The sequence below is a fragment of the Pleuronectes platessa genome, chromosome 1 (assembly GCF_947347685.1).
Source record: "Pleuronectes platessa chromosome 1, fPlePla1.1, whole genome shotgun sequence".
Classification (NCBI taxonomy): domain Eukaryota; kingdom Metazoa; phylum Chordata; class Actinopteri; order Pleuronectiformes; family Pleuronectidae; genus Pleuronectes; species Pleuronectes platessa.
Genome location: NC_070626.1, coordinates 12,936,318 through 12,955,886, shown reverse-complemented (window position 1 = coordinate 12,955,886; position 19,569 = coordinate 12,936,318). Strand labels below are relative to the sequence as shown.

At 41.6% G+C, this 19,569-nt stretch overlaps 1 protein-coding gene across 1 annotated transcript in view; it reads left to right on the top strand.

Moving 5' to 3' along the window:
* Positions 1-3,940: 3,940 nt before the first annotated feature.
* LOC128443882 (transient receptor potential cation channel subfamily M member 7-like) overlaps positions 3,941-19,569 on the top strand; it is a gene marked incomplete in the record, with an annotated part of 35,046 nt that continues 19,417 nt past the window's right edge. Inside the window, 12 exon segments of the mRNA XM_053426120.1 lie at positions 3,941-4,126; positions 11,277-11,356; positions 12,491-12,529; positions 13,712-13,919; positions 14,317-14,530; positions 15,283-15,407; positions 15,521-15,692; positions 16,279-16,453; positions 17,267-17,390; positions 17,596-17,668; positions 18,888-18,988; positions 19,339-19,473. Coding sequence (XP_053282095.1) covers positions 4,124-4,126; positions 11,277-11,356; positions 12,491-12,529; positions 13,712-13,919; positions 14,317-14,530; positions 15,283-15,407; positions 15,521-15,692; positions 16,279-16,453; positions 17,267-17,390; positions 17,596-17,668; positions 18,888-18,988; positions 19,339-19,473 — 1,449 coding nt within the window.

Here is a 19,569-nt window from a genome sequence, read left to right as displayed (position 1 = left end):
TATGTAGTGCTGGGCCGGCCCTGGCAATGTTTGTGCCCTAGGCGAGATTTCAAATTGGCGCCCCCCAACATACACACGCAAACTGTCATGCATCCCCAATAACTTTTGGACTTGATACAGATGCACACACAGGCAGACAAAATTGTAAGCTATATAAAACAACAAAAATATAAAATAAAATAAAAAGTCTGAAATCAACTGTCCTGATAGCATGTCCACAATCGGAGTGATTCTTACCTCTATATTGTTCTTTCTTTCCTCCTCTACTTTATGGTGCTTTCTGAATTGTGCACCTGATAATTTCATCTTTTTTTGATTCATCTTTGACTCTAACCGCAGTCTATCACCGCAGAGTGCACGTCAGGGACACACCTGAGGTGGAAGCGCAAATTCTGTGCGAGCCGCCGCCTGACTGTTCACACAGGGAACCATCCAGGAGGATGTTTTAGATGCTGGCTTGCCTACAGTTGGTACATGTGCACAAGTGATAGGAATCCGAAGCTGTTTTTCAAGACATAGCACACTTACACTTTGACAAGTGCATGTTTTATTAAAACTATTTCAGATAATTGAATGTCTACTGATGCATGTTGAAATGATTTAATTCTTTGCTTTGGGTTTTTAAGCTATATTAGGATTAAGGTGTAAACAGAGACAGTTTCTCTGTTAGAGAAGGAAATTCTCTTCTAATATTAATGGTTTATCTAAATTCTTCTAATAGACCTGTAGTTTATCTACTTGACGGTTACTGTTGTAAGAGGTAGGTCTTTTAACAGCTCATTTGTTTTGAATACACAAGTATCCACCATCGCTACAACTGTGCACCAATCATCCATATTGTGTTGTGTATGACTGACGGAAGTTTTCTCCTGTTAGTACAAAACGTTTGTGTCGCTTGTACTGTATGCAGTGTAATTAATCAAAATGTTCACCCTGACACAGTATGCTTGTTGCACACAGAGTACCAAAGGATATGTGTTGGTAGTAACATTTAAACCAGGATGCTGTGCTCTCAACGCATACTGAATGTGACTATGCAGTATACTTTCATTAGCAAAGCTCATTCAGGACAACAGCTGGAGTGCAGCTGTTTGGTCACAGCCTAAGTAATGATACTGATGTGTTATGTATTCTCGTTTCTCAGGTTCGTGCTGCAGAAAGATGGCAATATAATAGGTTGTGCATGGACTGCCTGATAAACCCCTGTAGTGTCCATGTGTAATTCATTTTCATGCCAGTGTTTTGTGTCAAAATGCTAAAAGTGTTTTTGGAAATACAGAAGGGACGCATACTTGAATTTCAGGGACGCAGGTTGAGTAAAACTTAGTGTAACGTGGGGAGTACTAATTTGTGTTGGTTTTGAATTCTCTTGCATTTTCATTAACCCCAGTTCCTATATCCCTTGGTGTGTCTAACTGAACGGAGCTTTATTAGTAACTGAAGAGAGAGTAACCTTCATCGTATGAGAGGGAAAATCTTGTATGTTGTGCTGCTAACGGTGAAATGAAATTCCCTTCTTTTTTTTCTGTTCATGCTGAAATAAAGTGGATTCACTTGGATTGACGTTTTCGATCACATCTTTATAAAACCCCTCATTAGCTTCCCACTACAAACCCTGTGGGGGGGAAATGTTTTTTGAGCTTAGATTCCAGATTCATTCACTGGACTGGCACTCAGTAGAGCTCAACAGAGCCGTATAGGTTCATCTCTGATCCATGCAGCTTAATTCTACCAAGTTGTGTGGCTATTGGTCCAGTAGTTTATTACATAAAACCTGTTGACTGACAAATCAGAGATGAAAACATAACCTCCTTAGCAGAGGTAATAAAACCTCTACACATTTATCAAGGAAATGTCACCAACATTAATAAGAAACACAACAGGAAATTTAACGTAGAATGAAATGTTCCTAGAATATCTAAATAGTTGACGGGTAATTATGTTGGTCGACTAATCAATTCATTTATTTAAAGCTCATTTCCCCTGCTACTTAGTCTATAGGGTTTTTATATTGTGTTTTATTTATATATATATATATGTTTATTTTTGTCGTGCACTGGTTGCACATCAAATTGCCCTTGAAGGATAATAAAGATTTCTTTTATGGACAACTTTAGTTAATCACAAGCTGCACAAACCAAGCAGGAGCAGCAGAGGAACCCAGCATCCAGCAGGGGGCAGCCTCAGGACATCACAAGCTGCCTCTTCTTATAGTGCTTAGTTCCTCATGGGAATCAGCAGGTGGTTTGGCCTAGTGGGTAAAGTAATCATCCTCCAACAAGAAGTTTGGTAAAGTAATCGTCCTCCAACAAGAAGGTTGCGGGTTCAAGCCCCACTCTTTCTTTCCCATCCTCATGCCGGCAATACACTGACCTCTTAAAATTGGCAGGATTTCAATCAAATATTAATTGCAAAATATCTTACACTATGTATATTTAAATTAATTAAATATAAAGACAGATTTTTTTTTTATTTAAATTAAATGAATAAAAAAAAAATGCGCACGCAATTCGGTTCTGCGCAGGATGTGCGCAATGGGCTTCTGCGCATGATGTGCGCGCGCAGTTTTTTAAATTTTTTTAAAAAAATTTAATTCATTTATTTTTATATTTAATTTAATTTTTTTTTTTTACATTCAATTTTTTTCATATTTAACTTTATTAATTTTTAATACCGTTAACATTAAGGATTGGATTACCTGCTCATTCCCTTGAGAAACTAAGCACAGGAAGAAGATGGACACATTGCACCTGTAGACTTTTTTGTTTGTCTGGTCATGATACACCTGTGTTTCGATTTTTGTGAAAATCGGTCAATGTGAAAGTGTTCAAGGGGTCTCGGGGGGCACCGTTGAGCCATTTTACCATGCCCATTGAAAATTCCTCCAGAATAAATAAGTTTTCACCACTTTGTATATATTCTTGTATATATATTATATATACGGTCTATGGCCCATCCCTGTGGCCCAGGGAGCGCATTTCTCCGCGCTGGTTCAGGGATAAATGATGATGGTCTTCACAGGTGACTGACCTACGCAAGCCTGTAGCCGCGTGTTCTTTATTGTTTATGTCACTCTATTCTTCCTCTGTTATCTCTCTTTATACTTATCTCCCTGTTTATCTAATATGTTTATAAAAAGCCCTCATAAGGACTTTGCAAATTGGCATCTGCTACAAACACTGATACAATAAAACCATAAATACATTAATAGGAAAACGAATTTAAGCACAAATGTGTGTGTGTGTGTGTGTGTGTGTGGGGGGGGGGGGGGGGTGGAATTAACAGCATAAAACTATTTTATAGGTAGTGACCATAGTGACAAGTCGTTGTTAAATGGCCTTGGGTTAACCTATAAAGCATTAGTGGAATTATTTATTAACTGATTATAAAGACAAAAGTTACTGTTTAACCTAGGTCAGTGTCTAATTAGAAAGAGTTGTGGTATGTTTGTTATTATATAGCGAATGTGTAATCTAACAGGGGTTGGAATGCAGGGTACCTCTCAATACGATATGCGACACCTGGCCCGCAATAGACAATAAATCACGAATAAGCGATTCTCTGATAATAAATATATTGCAAGATAGTTGTATAAATAGCCCTTAAAATATTTGTGTATTTATATGTAGTGAAACAATGTAAAGAGAAAGGGCTTTAGGTCTCATCTTAGTGCCTCTTTAGTCTTTAACAAACACACGAACTTGTCAATATCCACGTGGGCCATCATTCCTATGTTAAACTGGCAAAGGTCCAAGCTGTTAACAACTAAATGTCGCTATATGGCGCCAGCAGCATATCGATGATCGTATCTCATGGGTCAGGAGGACAATATGTTTCTCTCGTGTGTTCCTGCGTTGTTTACCAGGGGGTCAAACAAAGCGCACATGTGGCCGCTGGCTCCGCCTCGGCCATGTGACAGAGTGCGGGCTGACTCAGCCGGCTCGTCACGCAGCGTCAGTCTGGAGTCGCACAATTATGAAAAAGCAACCTTCCGTTGGAGCTGCAGCCGAAGCGGATCTCTCCAGCCTCCACCGAGCTTTCCTCCCAAGGCTAACCGAGAGCACCGGCGATAGATGGATAAAAGCCACGACACAGCTCTTCCTGAGTCTCAACGGTGAAGAGAATGGTACGTGACCCGGCTCTCCTGCCTTCTTCTGGGGGTTTATTGTCCTCTCAATCAGCCGCCGAGGACAGTCGTCAGCGCTCGGGGTATTTTTTTGCGAGTGTCAGGTCTCCCCCTCAGTGCATGCTGCCTGTCAGACTCCCAGGTCCTGGTGCTGTGCGCCGCGTTAGCCGGCCGCCTGGCTGCCCAGCTCAAGCACCGGGACTCGGGCAGAATAAGCCAGATGTACCCGGTGACACAGCCTCTAGCGAGGGGTCCCCGAAAACCACACACTGGCGCAACGTTAGCAGGCTAAGTAGCTAGCTCGCTAGCGCTAAATGCTAAGCACCGAAGCCAAGCTAACTAGCCGCGGTAGCTGCGGTAGCGGGCTGCTGGTAGCGCTGTCCTTCTCCTCGCTGGACGGTCCTTCACAGATGCACAACAGACGGAGGAGTGTGTGTGACACACAGCAGCTGGGACATGTTGGAGACACACTGTTTTCTCCCAGCTGCGCCAGATGTCCAACAAGACACGCTGTCATTGCCAGTAACAAGGCAATGGCACCTTGAGTGGCAGCCAAGTCTGAGCCGAGTGTTTTTGCCAGGAAGAGTGAAAGGGATGTTGCAGTGGTTTAATGTCTGAGACTTAAACATCTGTACACTCACTGACCGCTGTCTGCTGCGTACTGCGTGCTGCTAGTGAAATGTTGCATGCAGCAGACGGAGCTGAAGACGCGTCTCTACGTTCCTCTGTCAGAAGTTGTAATTTTCTCCTGTTCGTGACAGACCCGGCCTTCTAGTTTTCTGAGGGTTTCCTGTCCCTGCGCCGAGGAGCTCACCGACCACACAGATACAGATAAATCAGAAGTCTTCATCACACTCACGTACTTTCACCACAGATACGTCCTGTTCATTACTTGCTAGTGGAGATGAAACTGTGAAAATGATAAATGATCAGTTATTACCATTATTGCTGTTTTCAATTAGTTAAAATGCCCTGAAAATGTTATATTCAAATAATAAACGTATTATTGATAAACATAGCCAACACCATATCATATGGGCAGCACCAACGTTAAAGGGAAAGGCTTTGGTCAGTTTAGCTATTTTTGCCTTGAGAACTTCCTGTAATGCAGGTTTAGGTAGATGAGCGGGGGAGACAGGTTGGCAACTTGTCATGTTTAAATGTCAGCCTTTCTCAAACACAGGATTTGGTGACAGTGGATTTAGCTGTTGCCACTCATGGCCAAAACTCCAGCAGCACTCCTGCTGTCACTGCCTGCTGCTCCTTCCTGCATGTTTTTACTACACATATCTAATCCACGTTGCTTGCTGCAGGCGAGTCTTGGGGACTTGTTAACTTTGGTTAATGCTGGACAGTATCGACCAAATCACCACAATAATCACAGTAGTTAAAGATTGAAACACGACAACTTACCATTGGGGTGTTTACACTGTTACCACCACATCTGTGTCTCTTTGAGATGTTATTGGTAGAGATGCCATGACGTTAATATTTACACATGTGTATTGTTGTATCACCCTGGCACTTTGGTGCAACTAATGAAAAAGACGAGTCTAGAAGAAACTGATGGCAATTGTGTTGTGGTCAGAGGAAAACATCATTACCCGGATCTTGGATGATATCTTATCTCCCATTCTGGTATTGATAGATCTCCCTTTCCTCTACTGCATTTGCTATTATTCAATGGGATACCAGAGCGACCGGAGCCTGTCTTTAAAACCATCTTATTTCCCACAGTGTTGCCCTGAGCTGGTCACATGCCCCAGCTTACCTCTTCGATAAGGGACACTGTTACTGCCAGACTGCTCTGCAGAATTTCAACCACGACTGGTTCATCAGAGTAGACGGCATGATTTGATCTGTATCACCAGGTAGCAAAGCTTTGTTATTGCAAGTCACAGTCTCTTATGTAACGGTGGCTGGTTGAACTGGTCATCGGCTAAGGCCGTGGTGCTCTCAACTGAGAGAAACGGGTTTGCATCACTCTGTTGTGCTCCAAAGTGCACTATAGTCTATAGTCCTATGCGTTTGTGTGTGTGTGTGTGCTTGCATGTTTCAGCCTGCAGAATGACTGCACTCTGCATCTGAGCTCTTTTTAAGTGCTGCACAAAGGCAACTTGACTAGCCTGAGGTTATTGAAGACGTTTCACCTCTCATCCAAAAGAGAAGAAGCTATGGCTTAAATGACTGAGGCTGACTGTTGTCTCACGCTCTCCTCCCTTCTTACCATACAAACTGGTCACAGTTTGTTTGTTGATTCTTTTTGTTTTGTGAATGGAGCCGCTCCCCTGTAGCTCGTATCCAGTCAAATCCCCCTCAACTGCTTCTCCTTGTATAGCTCCTGGTCAGGCACGCAGCTGACTTGTGTGCTCTCTGAACAACCTCTGACTCACAAAGAGCACTGGAGAGAAAACCGACTTGGTGTATTTTCTTATTTCTGATGTTGCAGTTATTGTATTATATGTGAAAACTGATATATAGTTTCTTTAAGTAGGGAGGGGTAGAAGACAGTAGCTACTGTCCCTGGTGGTAGCGCCTAACCTTGGATGGCTTACCCCTGGGTTCTCATTGGCTCATATAACCATGAGAGCCAGATGTTGAGAAAAAAAAGTCATCACAAGCTTTACATTACTAGGTTATCCAGCTGCTTGAAGGGAGGACTCGGGATGGCATGCCAGCATGGTATCAGCTCATGCTGTGCAGCCTTTCAGAGCTATGCTCCAGGGGCATAAGTGAGAGAGCTCGAGAGCCATCACACTTTGGTCTCATGATCGCATGAACCAACTTTACTTATGTTTGCTGCCTTCCAGGAAGCTTATCTGAAGCCTATTTTGAACCCTTTCCCACCCATTTAACCCTTTATTACAGACAGATATCTGGAAATGACTTAGATGGGGTAAGGGTTGCAAAGTGATGAGGCCTGTGTGTTCATTTGTCTCGTAGTTTGTGATTTTTACATTACTTTGACTGAATCGAAAAGAAGTCTATATATTTAGTGTTCTAAGACATTTTTACATAAATGTTAACATGCGGTTTTGTCCAGAGCTGTGAACCTGAGACACAAACAATATTTACAAAATCAGGACTCAAGGTCTATTGTAGACCTGAGTGCCATGAGATTTAGCACAAGAATGTTGTGTATCACTGTTTAGTCATGTTGATTACCTGTTTGATTATCCTGACGATCTGTGCTAGTAAATCATACCTGTGTGTTTTTGCCAAACTCAGAAATACAGTAAGATGCATCATATCCAGTGCATTTAGAGGCCAATTTACACAAAAGTAAAGGTTGGGAAAAAAAGCTCAATATAACTTTGCTCTTTCTGTTTGTTCAGAGAACGAATCTTCTGTTTGGCTGCTGCTCTCAATTTTGTCCTGTTCCCACTGCCACAACTGTAACAGACTTACCAAGCCAGATGTTATCTCAGACCATATTACGTCAGACAGGGCCAGAGGAATGATGGTTTAACCAGTTAGTCTTGTTGCACTGTTGGGAAAAAGAAGGAAGGAACAGGAAAGGAAGAGCTCAGTTGGCAAGGCTTCTGAGTTCATACTGAGTGTTGTTGCCAGCTGGGAGCTTACAACAGGAAGATAAAGTTAAGTGATCACATTTAAATCACGCCATAGAAACATCCACTTTTTGCATGGCGATGCAGATGAACATGACCAAACACACACACACACGTCTACTCATAAACATGGATTGTTGAATTGATTTATATATTAAGGTGCTCTGTTATATTTCCTATAGGAAGAGAGTAATCATAAAAGCTGGTGCTCAGAGAAAGAAGTCAGAGAGGAAGAGGGAGGGAGGGCGTGAGGAAGTGGCAGTGTGTGCTTTTGGCAGGAGTGCTCAAGAGCTCAAGTCTTTTGTTGCCTGACATTCTCAGGTACCATGGTTACAGGTTAGCCGAGCTCAGTCCTGCTTTATCTCACTCAGTTACACTTTGTTGGTACAGGATGACATTGCAATCTTCACAGTGCATCACTAGAGACCGATCTCCCTTAAGTCACAGTGTGTCTCACTCATGTCTCCTCTCCAGCTGGCAATACAAGCCTTCACATTACTGCAGATATGGCACTGATAAGGTCACTCATCAATTTACAGGATGGCCATGAAGAGTCATTTTCCTGCTGTATTTCTTAAAGGGGACATATTATGCCCATTTTTTTTTTTTGATATGGTTCCTTGGTGTCTTAATGAAATGTGAGTAACATATTTTGGTCAAAATACCACAAGGATCATTTAAAACGGCACCCTTTTTACCCTTTTTACCCCGCCCCCCTCACCTCCGGTGAGCCTGGCTGCGAGAGCCCCAGCTCGCCAGCGCAGCCCCGCAGTGGGAGCAGTGGGAGCTTGAGCTGGTGCAGCAGCAGCATCCTTCCACACTGTTGAGTCAACGTTTAGAGGTGTCCCGGGGTCCCTTGTTTATGCGGCCACTTAAAGGTCTGACGGGTAGCAGCAGCGAGCTCGCAAGCTAACGCTAGCCGGGCTCCACTGGCCCGGTTAGCTTGTGAGCTAAGGCTAGCCGGGGGAGCCCCTAGGGAGCTAGCCGGGGAGCTAGTTATAAAGCAAATTCAGTTTCATTTCGGGAAATACGCTGCCATAAATTTTTCTAACTTCACTCTGCACCAAAGACAATATAGAAGAAGTTCTGCACTCAAGCAATAAAAGTCACTGTATATTGTAATATTTTAGTGTTGACTGTTTTGATGGTCTACTGTACAATACATAATTTACTGTGTTATTATTTACAGTAAATTATGTACTGGCTGTTGTTACCCTTGGATAGAGCAAGGGTTGCTGCTCGCCCGTTCCCAGTTTTAATGCTAGGCCTTCCTCCAACAGATATTCCAAATCCATAGATTCACCTTTTTCAATTATCATCATTTACATTCATACCTGTATGTGGATTATTGGTGGGTTTAGGGAAATAAGTGGTTTGGATAACTGTGGGTTTCTCTGCACAGTGGTTAACTATGGGTTCAAGGAAAGGGCCAGTCAAAACATGAATCCTTATTTAAATGCATGATTACTCTCAATGAGTTGATGATATTTTACATCTACAAATAACATCTCACACATTAGATTATTGGCCAGGTTGTAAAACAAAAATTCAACAAAACAAAAATAAATTGGTATACACACCTGGTGCCTGTTGTGGGCATTATATGTCCAGATTTAGAGATCTGTATTGTGTCTCAATATTAGAGGCAGTGGGATTTTACAGTAGATGGCAAACATACAGAAACACAACATTAGGAAAGGACACTTGACATTGATCAAATCAATCACAGCAAACAACCAGATATATGCACCTGTTCATAAAAAATGCCAAAGCATTGGAATGGCTGCGAGTAAAAATACACTTAAATTCTAAATAAAGTTACACTATTGAAAAAACTCTCCTGATATATGAAATAGTTTGGCTGTATTTTTTTTAAAGTTTAAATTAAAAAGTTAAAATAAATGTGTGTGAAAAGAGCTTCTTTTTTTTTTTAAATAGTTTTGCTGCCCTTATTTTCATCTAGACTTCTTCTATTTTATAAATGTTTGTTCTCTTGGAAATTAGTTTGAAAGTAGAGGGGCCTCCTAATGCGCCACTGCAGAAAAGCTGTTAAGAGAGGTTTTGTGTGTGCTGCATGAATCACAGTTGGTGGTGTGTCTCCAGAGGACAACTAGGTATATATCATTGAAGCCTCTGCCCATCCTCTAATCCTCTCCCACACCTCCGCCTCCCTCGTCTCTTTCTCCCCAGCCTGAACGTAATATCTAGTTTGTCTCAGACACATTCATCTGCCCCCCGAGTGGCTTCTTACAGATTAACAGTGGATGGAGTTTGGAGGCTGCAACGTCTCGCTGATCATTCAACTTTTAACTCGCAGCCGGATCTGTGTGGTAACAGCATCGCTGTAGACTTTGAGACCTGTTGGGACATTGCATGGACATCTTCAGAGACGCGTGTAGTGTAGTGATTTGTTACTAATAATCCAACCGAAGGGGAGACTGCGGTGACTGTGGTTTGTCCAGGAGATGCATGAAGGAGCCTTGGTATGTTCCTGTACAAAGCCCTTAAACACAGAGATGAAGAGGAGGATGTCCAGGTAAACACTCAGTGGTTAGCTCTCACTGGTCAAACAGTGGGATGACCCATTGCTACAAAAAAATGTATCTGTTGTAGACGTGTGGAGCTAGGGGCACTATGGATAGCAGTATGGACAGAAGAGATTTGACTCTCGGTACTGAGGAAAAACCAATGGATTGAATCCTACACGTGGGACTTTGTGGACAGTGACGTAATTATGGTTCTAAACTATCACCTCTGTCTCTAACTATTTAACTGTAAATAAGGACTAGTGAGGATCATTTTCTGCTATCTCCAACGGAAAAGAGCCCAGCTACCAACTTCACAACTATTTACACATACACTCTAACAACCTTTACGTTTGAGTTCCAGGAATAGTTGGAAGTCTTAGGTGCGAAGCAGGTGATGGGGTTGCAGTTTTCCCTTCTTTGTGCTGGCAGGGATTAATGTTGCTAATCATTTGCGGGTCGCTCTGAGCTGTACTGAGGGAAATGAGGAATGAAGCATTAATTGAAAATTCCTGTGACATAAATCCTTGCTTTGGTAAACTAGTGACATAGAATGAGATTGTTTTGTTATGCTTTATAACGATCTCATTTCAACTCATGCATCTTTTTAACCAGTGTTCCTCCTGAATTGTGGTTGCCCAATTTCAAATAATGATTGATTTTTATGTATTTTATTTATTAAGCCTCTTAACCCCTTTTGTTTTCATATACTAAATCCTAGATTAAGGGGTTACAAGCTCCCCTCTGCTCTTTTATGATGTGTGGAGTTCATTATTTGCAGAGAAAATCGTTCTGAACTAAAGTAAAGCATACACTTGCCTATGTATTTTTTATCCCAGTGTTCTATTCCTTTTGAAACTACACTGGCAATAATGCCAGCACTGTTGGAACTAACAATCGGTTACTCTACAGAGGAGCATTGTTTTTAAACATCCTCCTGGGAACTGTTTGTGGCTTTAATTCGCCAAATGCAAATATAATCAAGCATGAATCGTGCACATGAGGAACATCAGCTGCCGTCCCCTGCTCACAGCATTTTTTTCTCTTTGTTTGCAGTCCCAGAAACCCTGGATAGAAAGCACTTTCACCAAGAGGGAATGTGTGTACGTACTTCCAGTGTCAAAGGACCCCCACAGGTATGTGCTCAGCCGATCTGCAGTCAGCTTTGTGGTGATAGCCATGGAAACGGTGTAATTGTACAGTATGGTGTGTTAAAGGAGGCTCAAACCCTAACCACTACTCTGCAAAGAGTAAATGAGTCTGTTTCTGCACAATTTAAATGTTTATGTCTGTCAGTATAATTACAGTGTTAAATGAGGGGGGAGACAAAGTGAAGAACCTGTGTATCATATTATTTTCCTGTGCTGGTGAAGGGAATCCTTATCAATTTATCACCATTTTAGAAGATCATCCCTTAGATTTTAATGAAACCCCAAACACCTTTTATTTGATAGCCTGATATCTGATTCCGTTTATTAATCACAGTTTATTTCCTTGTATACTGTTATTTTCTAATGATAATGTCCTTGGTCTGTGTTAAAAACCGATGCGGATGCTGTTTCTTGTTGAAATGAGGCCAGGTTTTTCTGCCGACTTACTGGAATCTAACAATGCAGTGTTAGAATTCTACAGAAGGCGTCTTATTGGCTTCGCTTGCAGCCCAGTCATTCACTGTACACACCAAGTAGATGGCATTTATAAACCATCAACCAGTTACAAGGAAATTATAAACCTATTAAAATTCTCAGTTATTTGATACTATTTAGTGTCCTACCATTCTGTGTATTTATCTGTTTAGCTACCTCCTTTGTATGTAAGCTATTTCTGTTGTGAGTTATACTTTCTTCTTCTTTCTTCTAGTTAACTCACCTGCTCTGGGGTGACTAGTTTCCTTTGTTTTCTTTTGCATTAATTATTTGCCACTGGCTTTTCTCCGTTAACTACAGTACGTGCCATTTTTTTCACAAGCTTGTAGATGAGTGGAAGTTGTTAGTGAATATGAGCCCACGCAGGCCTGCATTTGACTGCGACCAGAGTGAGAGTCCACTTGGCAGGTTTCAAAACTCTCTTGGTTAAAGGCCAATCTAGCCAGGCTCACAGATAACCTTCCTTCATGTCCTCTAACGGATTTGTCCACCAAGAACTTACCTCAAACTAGGAGAGCTCAGACCATTATAACCGTCTTTGTACAATGGCAAATGTGTTTTTGGTCAGGAATGATTTTATATTCAAATCAGTGATTGAATATGTTGATGTGAAATTCCTTCCAGATGCCTTCCAGGATGCCAGATCTGCCAGCAGCTGGTCCGGTGAGTACTTTTCAGGTCCCTTGTTTGACTCGTTCTTTGTCACCTGATATGATTAACCTGAGAGAAATCCTGCAAACCAGTTAGGAGAAAAGCCCGCAGGCAAATTCTTTTTCAGTGTTATTCCCATGAACACCAGCCCTCCTCAGGAAACAATTAACTTCCAGGCTTTGTGTGTCAGGATGCACATTCTCCCCTGAGGTGGTAAAAAGGTGTTGAGAAAACAAACTACTTGTCAATAATTGTATTGTGATCCTTTGATTGAACATTGAAAAATAAAGCTCACCTCCAGTCTTAACAGTCTGTCAAATATTGTCGACAGGGTTTGTTGTTAGGATAAAAGTTTAGATTTTTTTATACATTGTATTGCTGATATATTTATTGAAGGAATACAGGCTAAGGATGTTACAGATGTGAACAATAAAAGTCCCTCAAATGATGACCGTCCAAGCATTCTCTTCACTAATGGTACATCCTTTTATTTCCCACGATAATAAAGAAAAAATGTACTATTCAATTTTAAATCAACTATCTGTAGACAAAAGCGTGCTTCTTAAGCCGGCGAACATCCACTTTGTCTGAAATGAAAATAGTCACTAGCAGATTGTTTAGAATATAGATGGCTATCTAGGTAAAGGGACGTTTCACTTTTGCCCCTTTTAATTGTGTCATATCCACTATAACAAAGGCTCTGTCCCTTTCTGCTATAACTTGCAGAGCAAACAACACTAGCTTGTTAGCTGTTTTTTCCTTCCACTGTTTGTATTTGTAACTGGTAATGGATTATGATTATTCAATGTTGTTTGCTGTGAATACAGTTTTAATTCTTCACCTCAACCATGAACAGTCAAGTAGATTTTCCTCTGCGTTGTTTGTGAAAATAAAAACTTCCAAGAACGCATGATGCTTTAACGTAGTCAAACTAGGTTTTTGAATGTACAAAAAGTCAACCTCTTCACCAGTTTGCTAAAGTATTATAGTATTAGTATTATTATTATTATCCAATGGACTTTTATTCATGAGTTTGGCAGATGTTCCTAAACTAGATTTTTCTGATATGATAAACTATTGTAGAGCTATAGTTGTGAATTCATTTTTATCAAAGGTTGTAAATATTATTGCTAAAATAAAAAGAATTAGTATGTTATTGTTCCGTCAATTAAAATGATTCTGTTCAACCTCAAGGTGCTGCTGTGGGCGGCTGGTGCGGCAGCATGTTGGCTTCACAGCCAGCCTGGCCACCAAGTACTCGGACGTGAAGCTGGGTGAAAACCCCAGCCTCACTATGCCCGAGCTGGAGGAGTGGTCGGTGGAAAAACACACAGAGGCGAGCCCCACTGACGCCTATGGTGTCATCAACTTCCAGGGAGGGTCTCACTCATACAGAGCCAAGGTAGGAGGGCAAATTCTTCTGTTGGAGGGCAAGTTATACATGAAAAAATAAAAGGTTTACGTGTTTTATTAACTGTGACATGTGGAAAAATGATCCTACACATTTCTGTTCCATTTCGATTCTTATCCATTTGGATAAGAACATTAAGTCTTTGGAATAAAACTTAATTTGAGCTTGATTTGATAAATTATTGAGAATTAATAAAGTTATGTTTAACTGTTTTTGGTCACCTGTAAAACTGTAAAGGGAAAGGCTCATTCGAACAGTCTATCCCCAGTGTGTTTGATTGATGAACATTATTTAAATATCAAATATCAAACCCTGATTAACTTAATGAATCAGCAGAGATGTGGTATGTTGTTAGCCAGCTTTTAATGCCTCCTTGTGTTTGTGACAGTATGTGCGTTTGTCCCACGACTCGCGGCCGGAGAGCACCCTGCGCCTGATGCTGAAGGAGTGGCATATGGAGCTACCCAAGATCCTCATCTCTGTCCATGGAGGAGTTCAGAACTTTGAGCTCCACCCGCGTATCAAGCAGGTGGTGGGCAAGGGCCTCATCAAAGCTGCAGTCACCACTGGGGCCTGGATTCTCACCGGAGGGGTCAACACAGGTATGCAGAGATATTATTCTTATTCTTGCAGAAAGTTCATAGTTCCCCTCCTTAATCTGAAGTTTCCGAAATGCTATTGAATTTAAAGATTTCATATCCATCTAAATATCGTGAAATTTCAATGGCTTAAAGAAAGATGTCTGCCAAGTGACTTTTACTTTCCACATCTGCTTCTTTTATAGAAATAATTAAAGATTCCTCTAATAGAATCACTCACTGTAACACAAAGCAGCAGAAACAAACAGCCTCCGTCGGCTTGATGCGCTGATCTAGCAGAAGTTCTAATACCGGGCTCTAAGCATGTCATTTGACTGCGTGTGGTGGCCGAGGTGTGTCTGCAGCCACAGCACTGCGTTAAGATGGTGTGGTCTGATCATAGTGTTTAAATCATTACTCACAGGGTCATTTACCCAGAGTAGTGATTATTTGTAATGCCACTCTAGCACTGTGTTCTGTTGGGATGGTCTCCTGGCTCACAAATTACTGCTGAATCCATGAGATCCATTAGTTGATTGTGGTTCACAAACATCTCTAGGACTAATGCACTTGTTGGGGATTTGCCCCATAGGTTGTGTTTTGGTCCCAGATGCTCTGGTGTTATGACTCTGTCTTCTCCCATCCCTAACTTAATGGGATTAACAGTGTCTAGCTCTCTTTTACTGGTCATAGATTTAGCGTTTAAGGAGTCAGAATGTTTTTTGTATAGAATCTATTATTATCTTATCTTCTATTTTCTTCCATCCTTCCCGAAGGTGTGGCAAAGCATGTGGGTGATGCTCTCAAAGAGCACTGTTCCAGATCATCAAAGAAAATTTGCACTATCGGGATCTCGCCCTGGGGAGTCATTGAAAACAGGAACGATCTCATCGGCAGAGACGTAAGACACAAATCTATCTTAATTTCCATCTCATTTTAAATTGTGCTCTTCTGAAATTTAAGTCAAAATGTCTCTTTTCTTGCCTTAACCATTTTCCAATTTCCACACCGCAGATCATCGCTCCGTATCAGACACTACTGAACCCTCTAAGCAAACTCAATGTTCTCAACAATCTTCATTCCCATTTCCTCCTGGTGGACGACGGGACAGTGGGCAAGTACGGCGCTGAGGTCAAACTGCGGCGGGACCTGGAGAAGCACATCAACCTCCAAAGAATACATGCACGTAAGCAAAGCAGCAAAACAATCTCTCAAGAGGGCTTTTATTTATTTTATTGTTCTCAGTTAGTTTTTTTTTGTGTGTGATTTACTTATACGGATTTAAAATTTTAGATCCCTGAAGTGTTAAAATACTCAGAACTCAGAAGTGAACATGAAGGCATCATCATCCACAGACTGGAACATAACTCTAAAATTAAATAGACTAGGAAAATAAATTATTTCCATAAAAGTAAAATCCCCATATGTCCAGGAAATTTCTAATTCTTCCGAATGACATCTGCTCTCAAATTTATAATACTTAGTTATTTCATAAGAATTCCAAAGTGGAAGTTAGTTCAGTTTTATGTAATAGGTGTTTTAGGTTGTTTTGTACTGTTCACATGCAAAGATACTCATGTAGCATGGCACAAACTTGATTTGGCTTTGCCTGTAGGGAACTGTGTGATAACACTGAGCTGGGCATTATCATATCAACCTATCACAAACTGTCACTTGGGTGGAGCTGTACTAAGTGAATGCGATTGGAGCTGAAGGGGAAAATGTCACATAAACCCAAACTTTAAGCAGGCCCTGTGTTTTCTGTCTCGTAGGTATTGGTCAGGGGGTTCCTGTTGTGGCCCTCATCCTTGAGGGAGGTCCCAATGTGATTCTGACTGTGCTGGAGTACCTTCAGGAGAGCCCTCCTGTCCCAGTGGTGGTGTGTGAGGGGACGGGGCGAGCAGCGGACATTTTGGCCTACGTTCACAAGCAGACCGAGGAGGGAGGGTAAGACACACGCAGACCCAAAGACACGGAGTGGGTGGGGCGAAGAAAATTAACAGTCCACTCGTATGATAAAGAAACTAGTCTGACTTTTAATAGTACAGCAAAAAGAGGACGGGAGTCCTGGCCCAGATATTCGCTGTCAACACTGGCTTGGCCATTGTGCACAGAGGATCATTTCTTTCAGATGAAAGCCAACTGTTCTTTAGCTCAGAGGTTGGCCAACATTATAATAGTTTAATGCTCTAAACCACTGCAAAAAAAATCAAATGAGTGATCACTGCAGGGGAACACCCGCTGGAATCCCCGCTAGCGATTGGGGGGGGGTTGGTGACGATTCTAACATGCGACAGATTCAAAAGAGTAAAAACTAAAAGAAAATGAATATCTCCTAGAAAAAAAGTGGTGACTTGTGAAGAGAATTTGTGGTGCTGAGAACTGACAATGGTATCGGGGTGCTGTAAACAAAATCACGTGATCTTCACATTTGAGCTAATGGGTGACTTCCTGCCTCTGTCTGCAGCCGGGTGCTCCACCTCTCACCTGAATAATGCGGAGGGCTTGTTGCTGTTGTGAACACGTCTGTGCAGAGAACCTCCTACTATGTGGTGCATGTGTGAAAGGAAAACTCTGGTTAAACTCCGGAGCCAATCCTCCAGATTTTGCACGGAGGTCATGTCTGAAAACTGCTAATGACATAGATGACTAAGAATCTGGAGAGAATCGCGCTGGGATGAAACCTATTCGAGCATTTTCTAGCGATGTGTGTTTCAAGCAGTGTAACTGTGAACATGTAACGATGTTCTTTTTCTACAGCGGTCTTCCTGATGGAGTGGAGACTGACATCATCGCAACCATCAAGAAAACCTTCAACTTCAGCCAGAGCGACGCCATCCACCTCTTTCAAACTCTAATGGAGTGCATGAAGAGCAAAGAACTGGTGAATCCCTGCTCTTTCACTTTTTCAACCATTTGTCTTTATTATCTCATTTAATTTAATCCAGCTTTATTCTGACAGTGAATGCAACAGTTACATCATTTTATATAGAATCCCACTGGTAGTTTTCAAAAGTATAATGTATCACATGGAAAATATCTATGGGAACATGACAGTAAGTGCTATCTTCTTTCTTGGAAAACACCAGATCACTGTGTTTCACATCAGCTCAGAGGATCACCAGGACATTGATGTAGCCATTCTGAGGGCATTACTCCAAGGTTAGTAGATGATTTCTCTCCAAGATCCCCATCCCACCACTCTCTCTCTTTTTCTCTCTCACTTTCTGTCGCTCTTTCTCTCTATCTCTCTTTCTCTCTCTTTCTCTCCCTCTCCCTCACACATAAAGTTGATTCAGTCTATTCATACGCTGACGTTGTTGATACTGGGAGATTAAGGTTCCAGGACTTTGTAGTGTTTTCATTCTGATATAGATATGCTTTGAGAACAGAGTTGCCCCTCTGTGTTCCCCTTTCTTTCTGTTCCTGAGGAGATCGTGTTGCTGTTATTCACAGGGCTGCCTCATTCCAGTGCTGTCAGTCTCTGAGCTAGATGTCTCTCTGTCTTATCCCTCCTTCGCTCTGTCCGTTTGTTAGAAAAGAAGTTAAACGTTCACCTGAGCAACTCTACCATTGTTTCTGTTCTGCTGTAGAGGGTCCGTTTTGGCTATTTTGTGTTAATTCAATTTTTTGTGAAAAGAACGATACCCATTGAATGACTTAAAAAATACACCTTTCACCTAAATGATGGGTGTTGCAACAAATCTACAGCAGAGATGGTTGCTGCACACGTTCCATTTAATTTAAACCGAAGCTGGACATTTGCAACTGACGGCAGCTGATCGATCATCTGGAGAAACGGGTTCACACGTTCAAAAGAAAAACAGTTGAGTGCGACTGAAAAGCCCACTCAATCAAATATTTGCCGGCCGGGAGAACATTCATCTTGGTGAAACAGTAACTGATCCTCTAAAAGGACCCAAGGGTGCGGAAGCTCTCAAGCCTTTTAAATGCTATATATGCTGCTGAGACTTTTCCACTTCCCCAATTCATTTGATGCACTGGCTATTAAATGGGAAGTTTAATCACGGGAACTGTTGTCGTTATTGTTAGAAGCTGAACACACTGAAGAATACATTCTCTTTTTTCAAGTATGGTTTATTTAGCAGACTGCTTATCTGAAAACTCAATTTAGATAATCACTTCATTGATTTTCCAGTATTTTTTTGAGTTTCACACAATCAAATGCTTTTTAGTTTCATATGCTCTGTTGCTGTATTAGTGTGTTATTGACTGTATTACTGCCCTGGCCCTGCTCTGCCAACTAACTCTAATCCTGTGAGCTGGCCAAAAGGAAATAGATGGTTAATAAGGCTTTACATGTCTAGGAATTAATATCTGTTTTTGTGTGCGTGTGTGTGTTTACACCTGTGTATTTCAGGCACAAATGCATCTGCCTTCGATCAGCTGGTCCTGACTCTGGCCTGGGATCGTGTAGACATTGCCAAGAATCATGTGTTTGTGTACGGACGGCAGCTCCTGGTAGGTCTGCGTGCGTGCGTGTGCGCGTGTGCGTGTGTGTGTCCATTCTGAAGTACCAGGGGACTGGACTCGACCAGGCCGCTGTGAACTACTTGTCTTGACTGTAACATGAACCCTATTACTGTCGTCTTCGTGAGCGGCCCTCAGTGTTCGTGTTTATTTTTAAAGTCGGGGACTCCCGGCCTTTGTGTAAACAAGAGAATGGATAGTTTGTTTATACTTTTTGCATGTGTTTTTTTTGTTGTTGTAGTTTGGCCATATTTCAGGTCCTCTCCCTCATTGTGCTTTGTAAATAGTTATTTGCCATGAAAATATGCTTCTTAACAGTGAGTTTATCTTTTGGTGTATAGGTGAGCTCTCTGGAGCAAGCCATGCTGGATGCACTGGTGATGGACAGGGTGGATTTTGTCAAGTTGCTTATAGAAAATGGTGTGAGCATGCACCGTTTTCTGACAATCAGTCGGCTGGAGGAGCTCTACAACACGGTAACATGATGAAATCAACCACTACATCAAATATATGTATATGTGTGTATGCATATGTATATATATATTATATGTTGTAAATGTTTTTGTGATCCT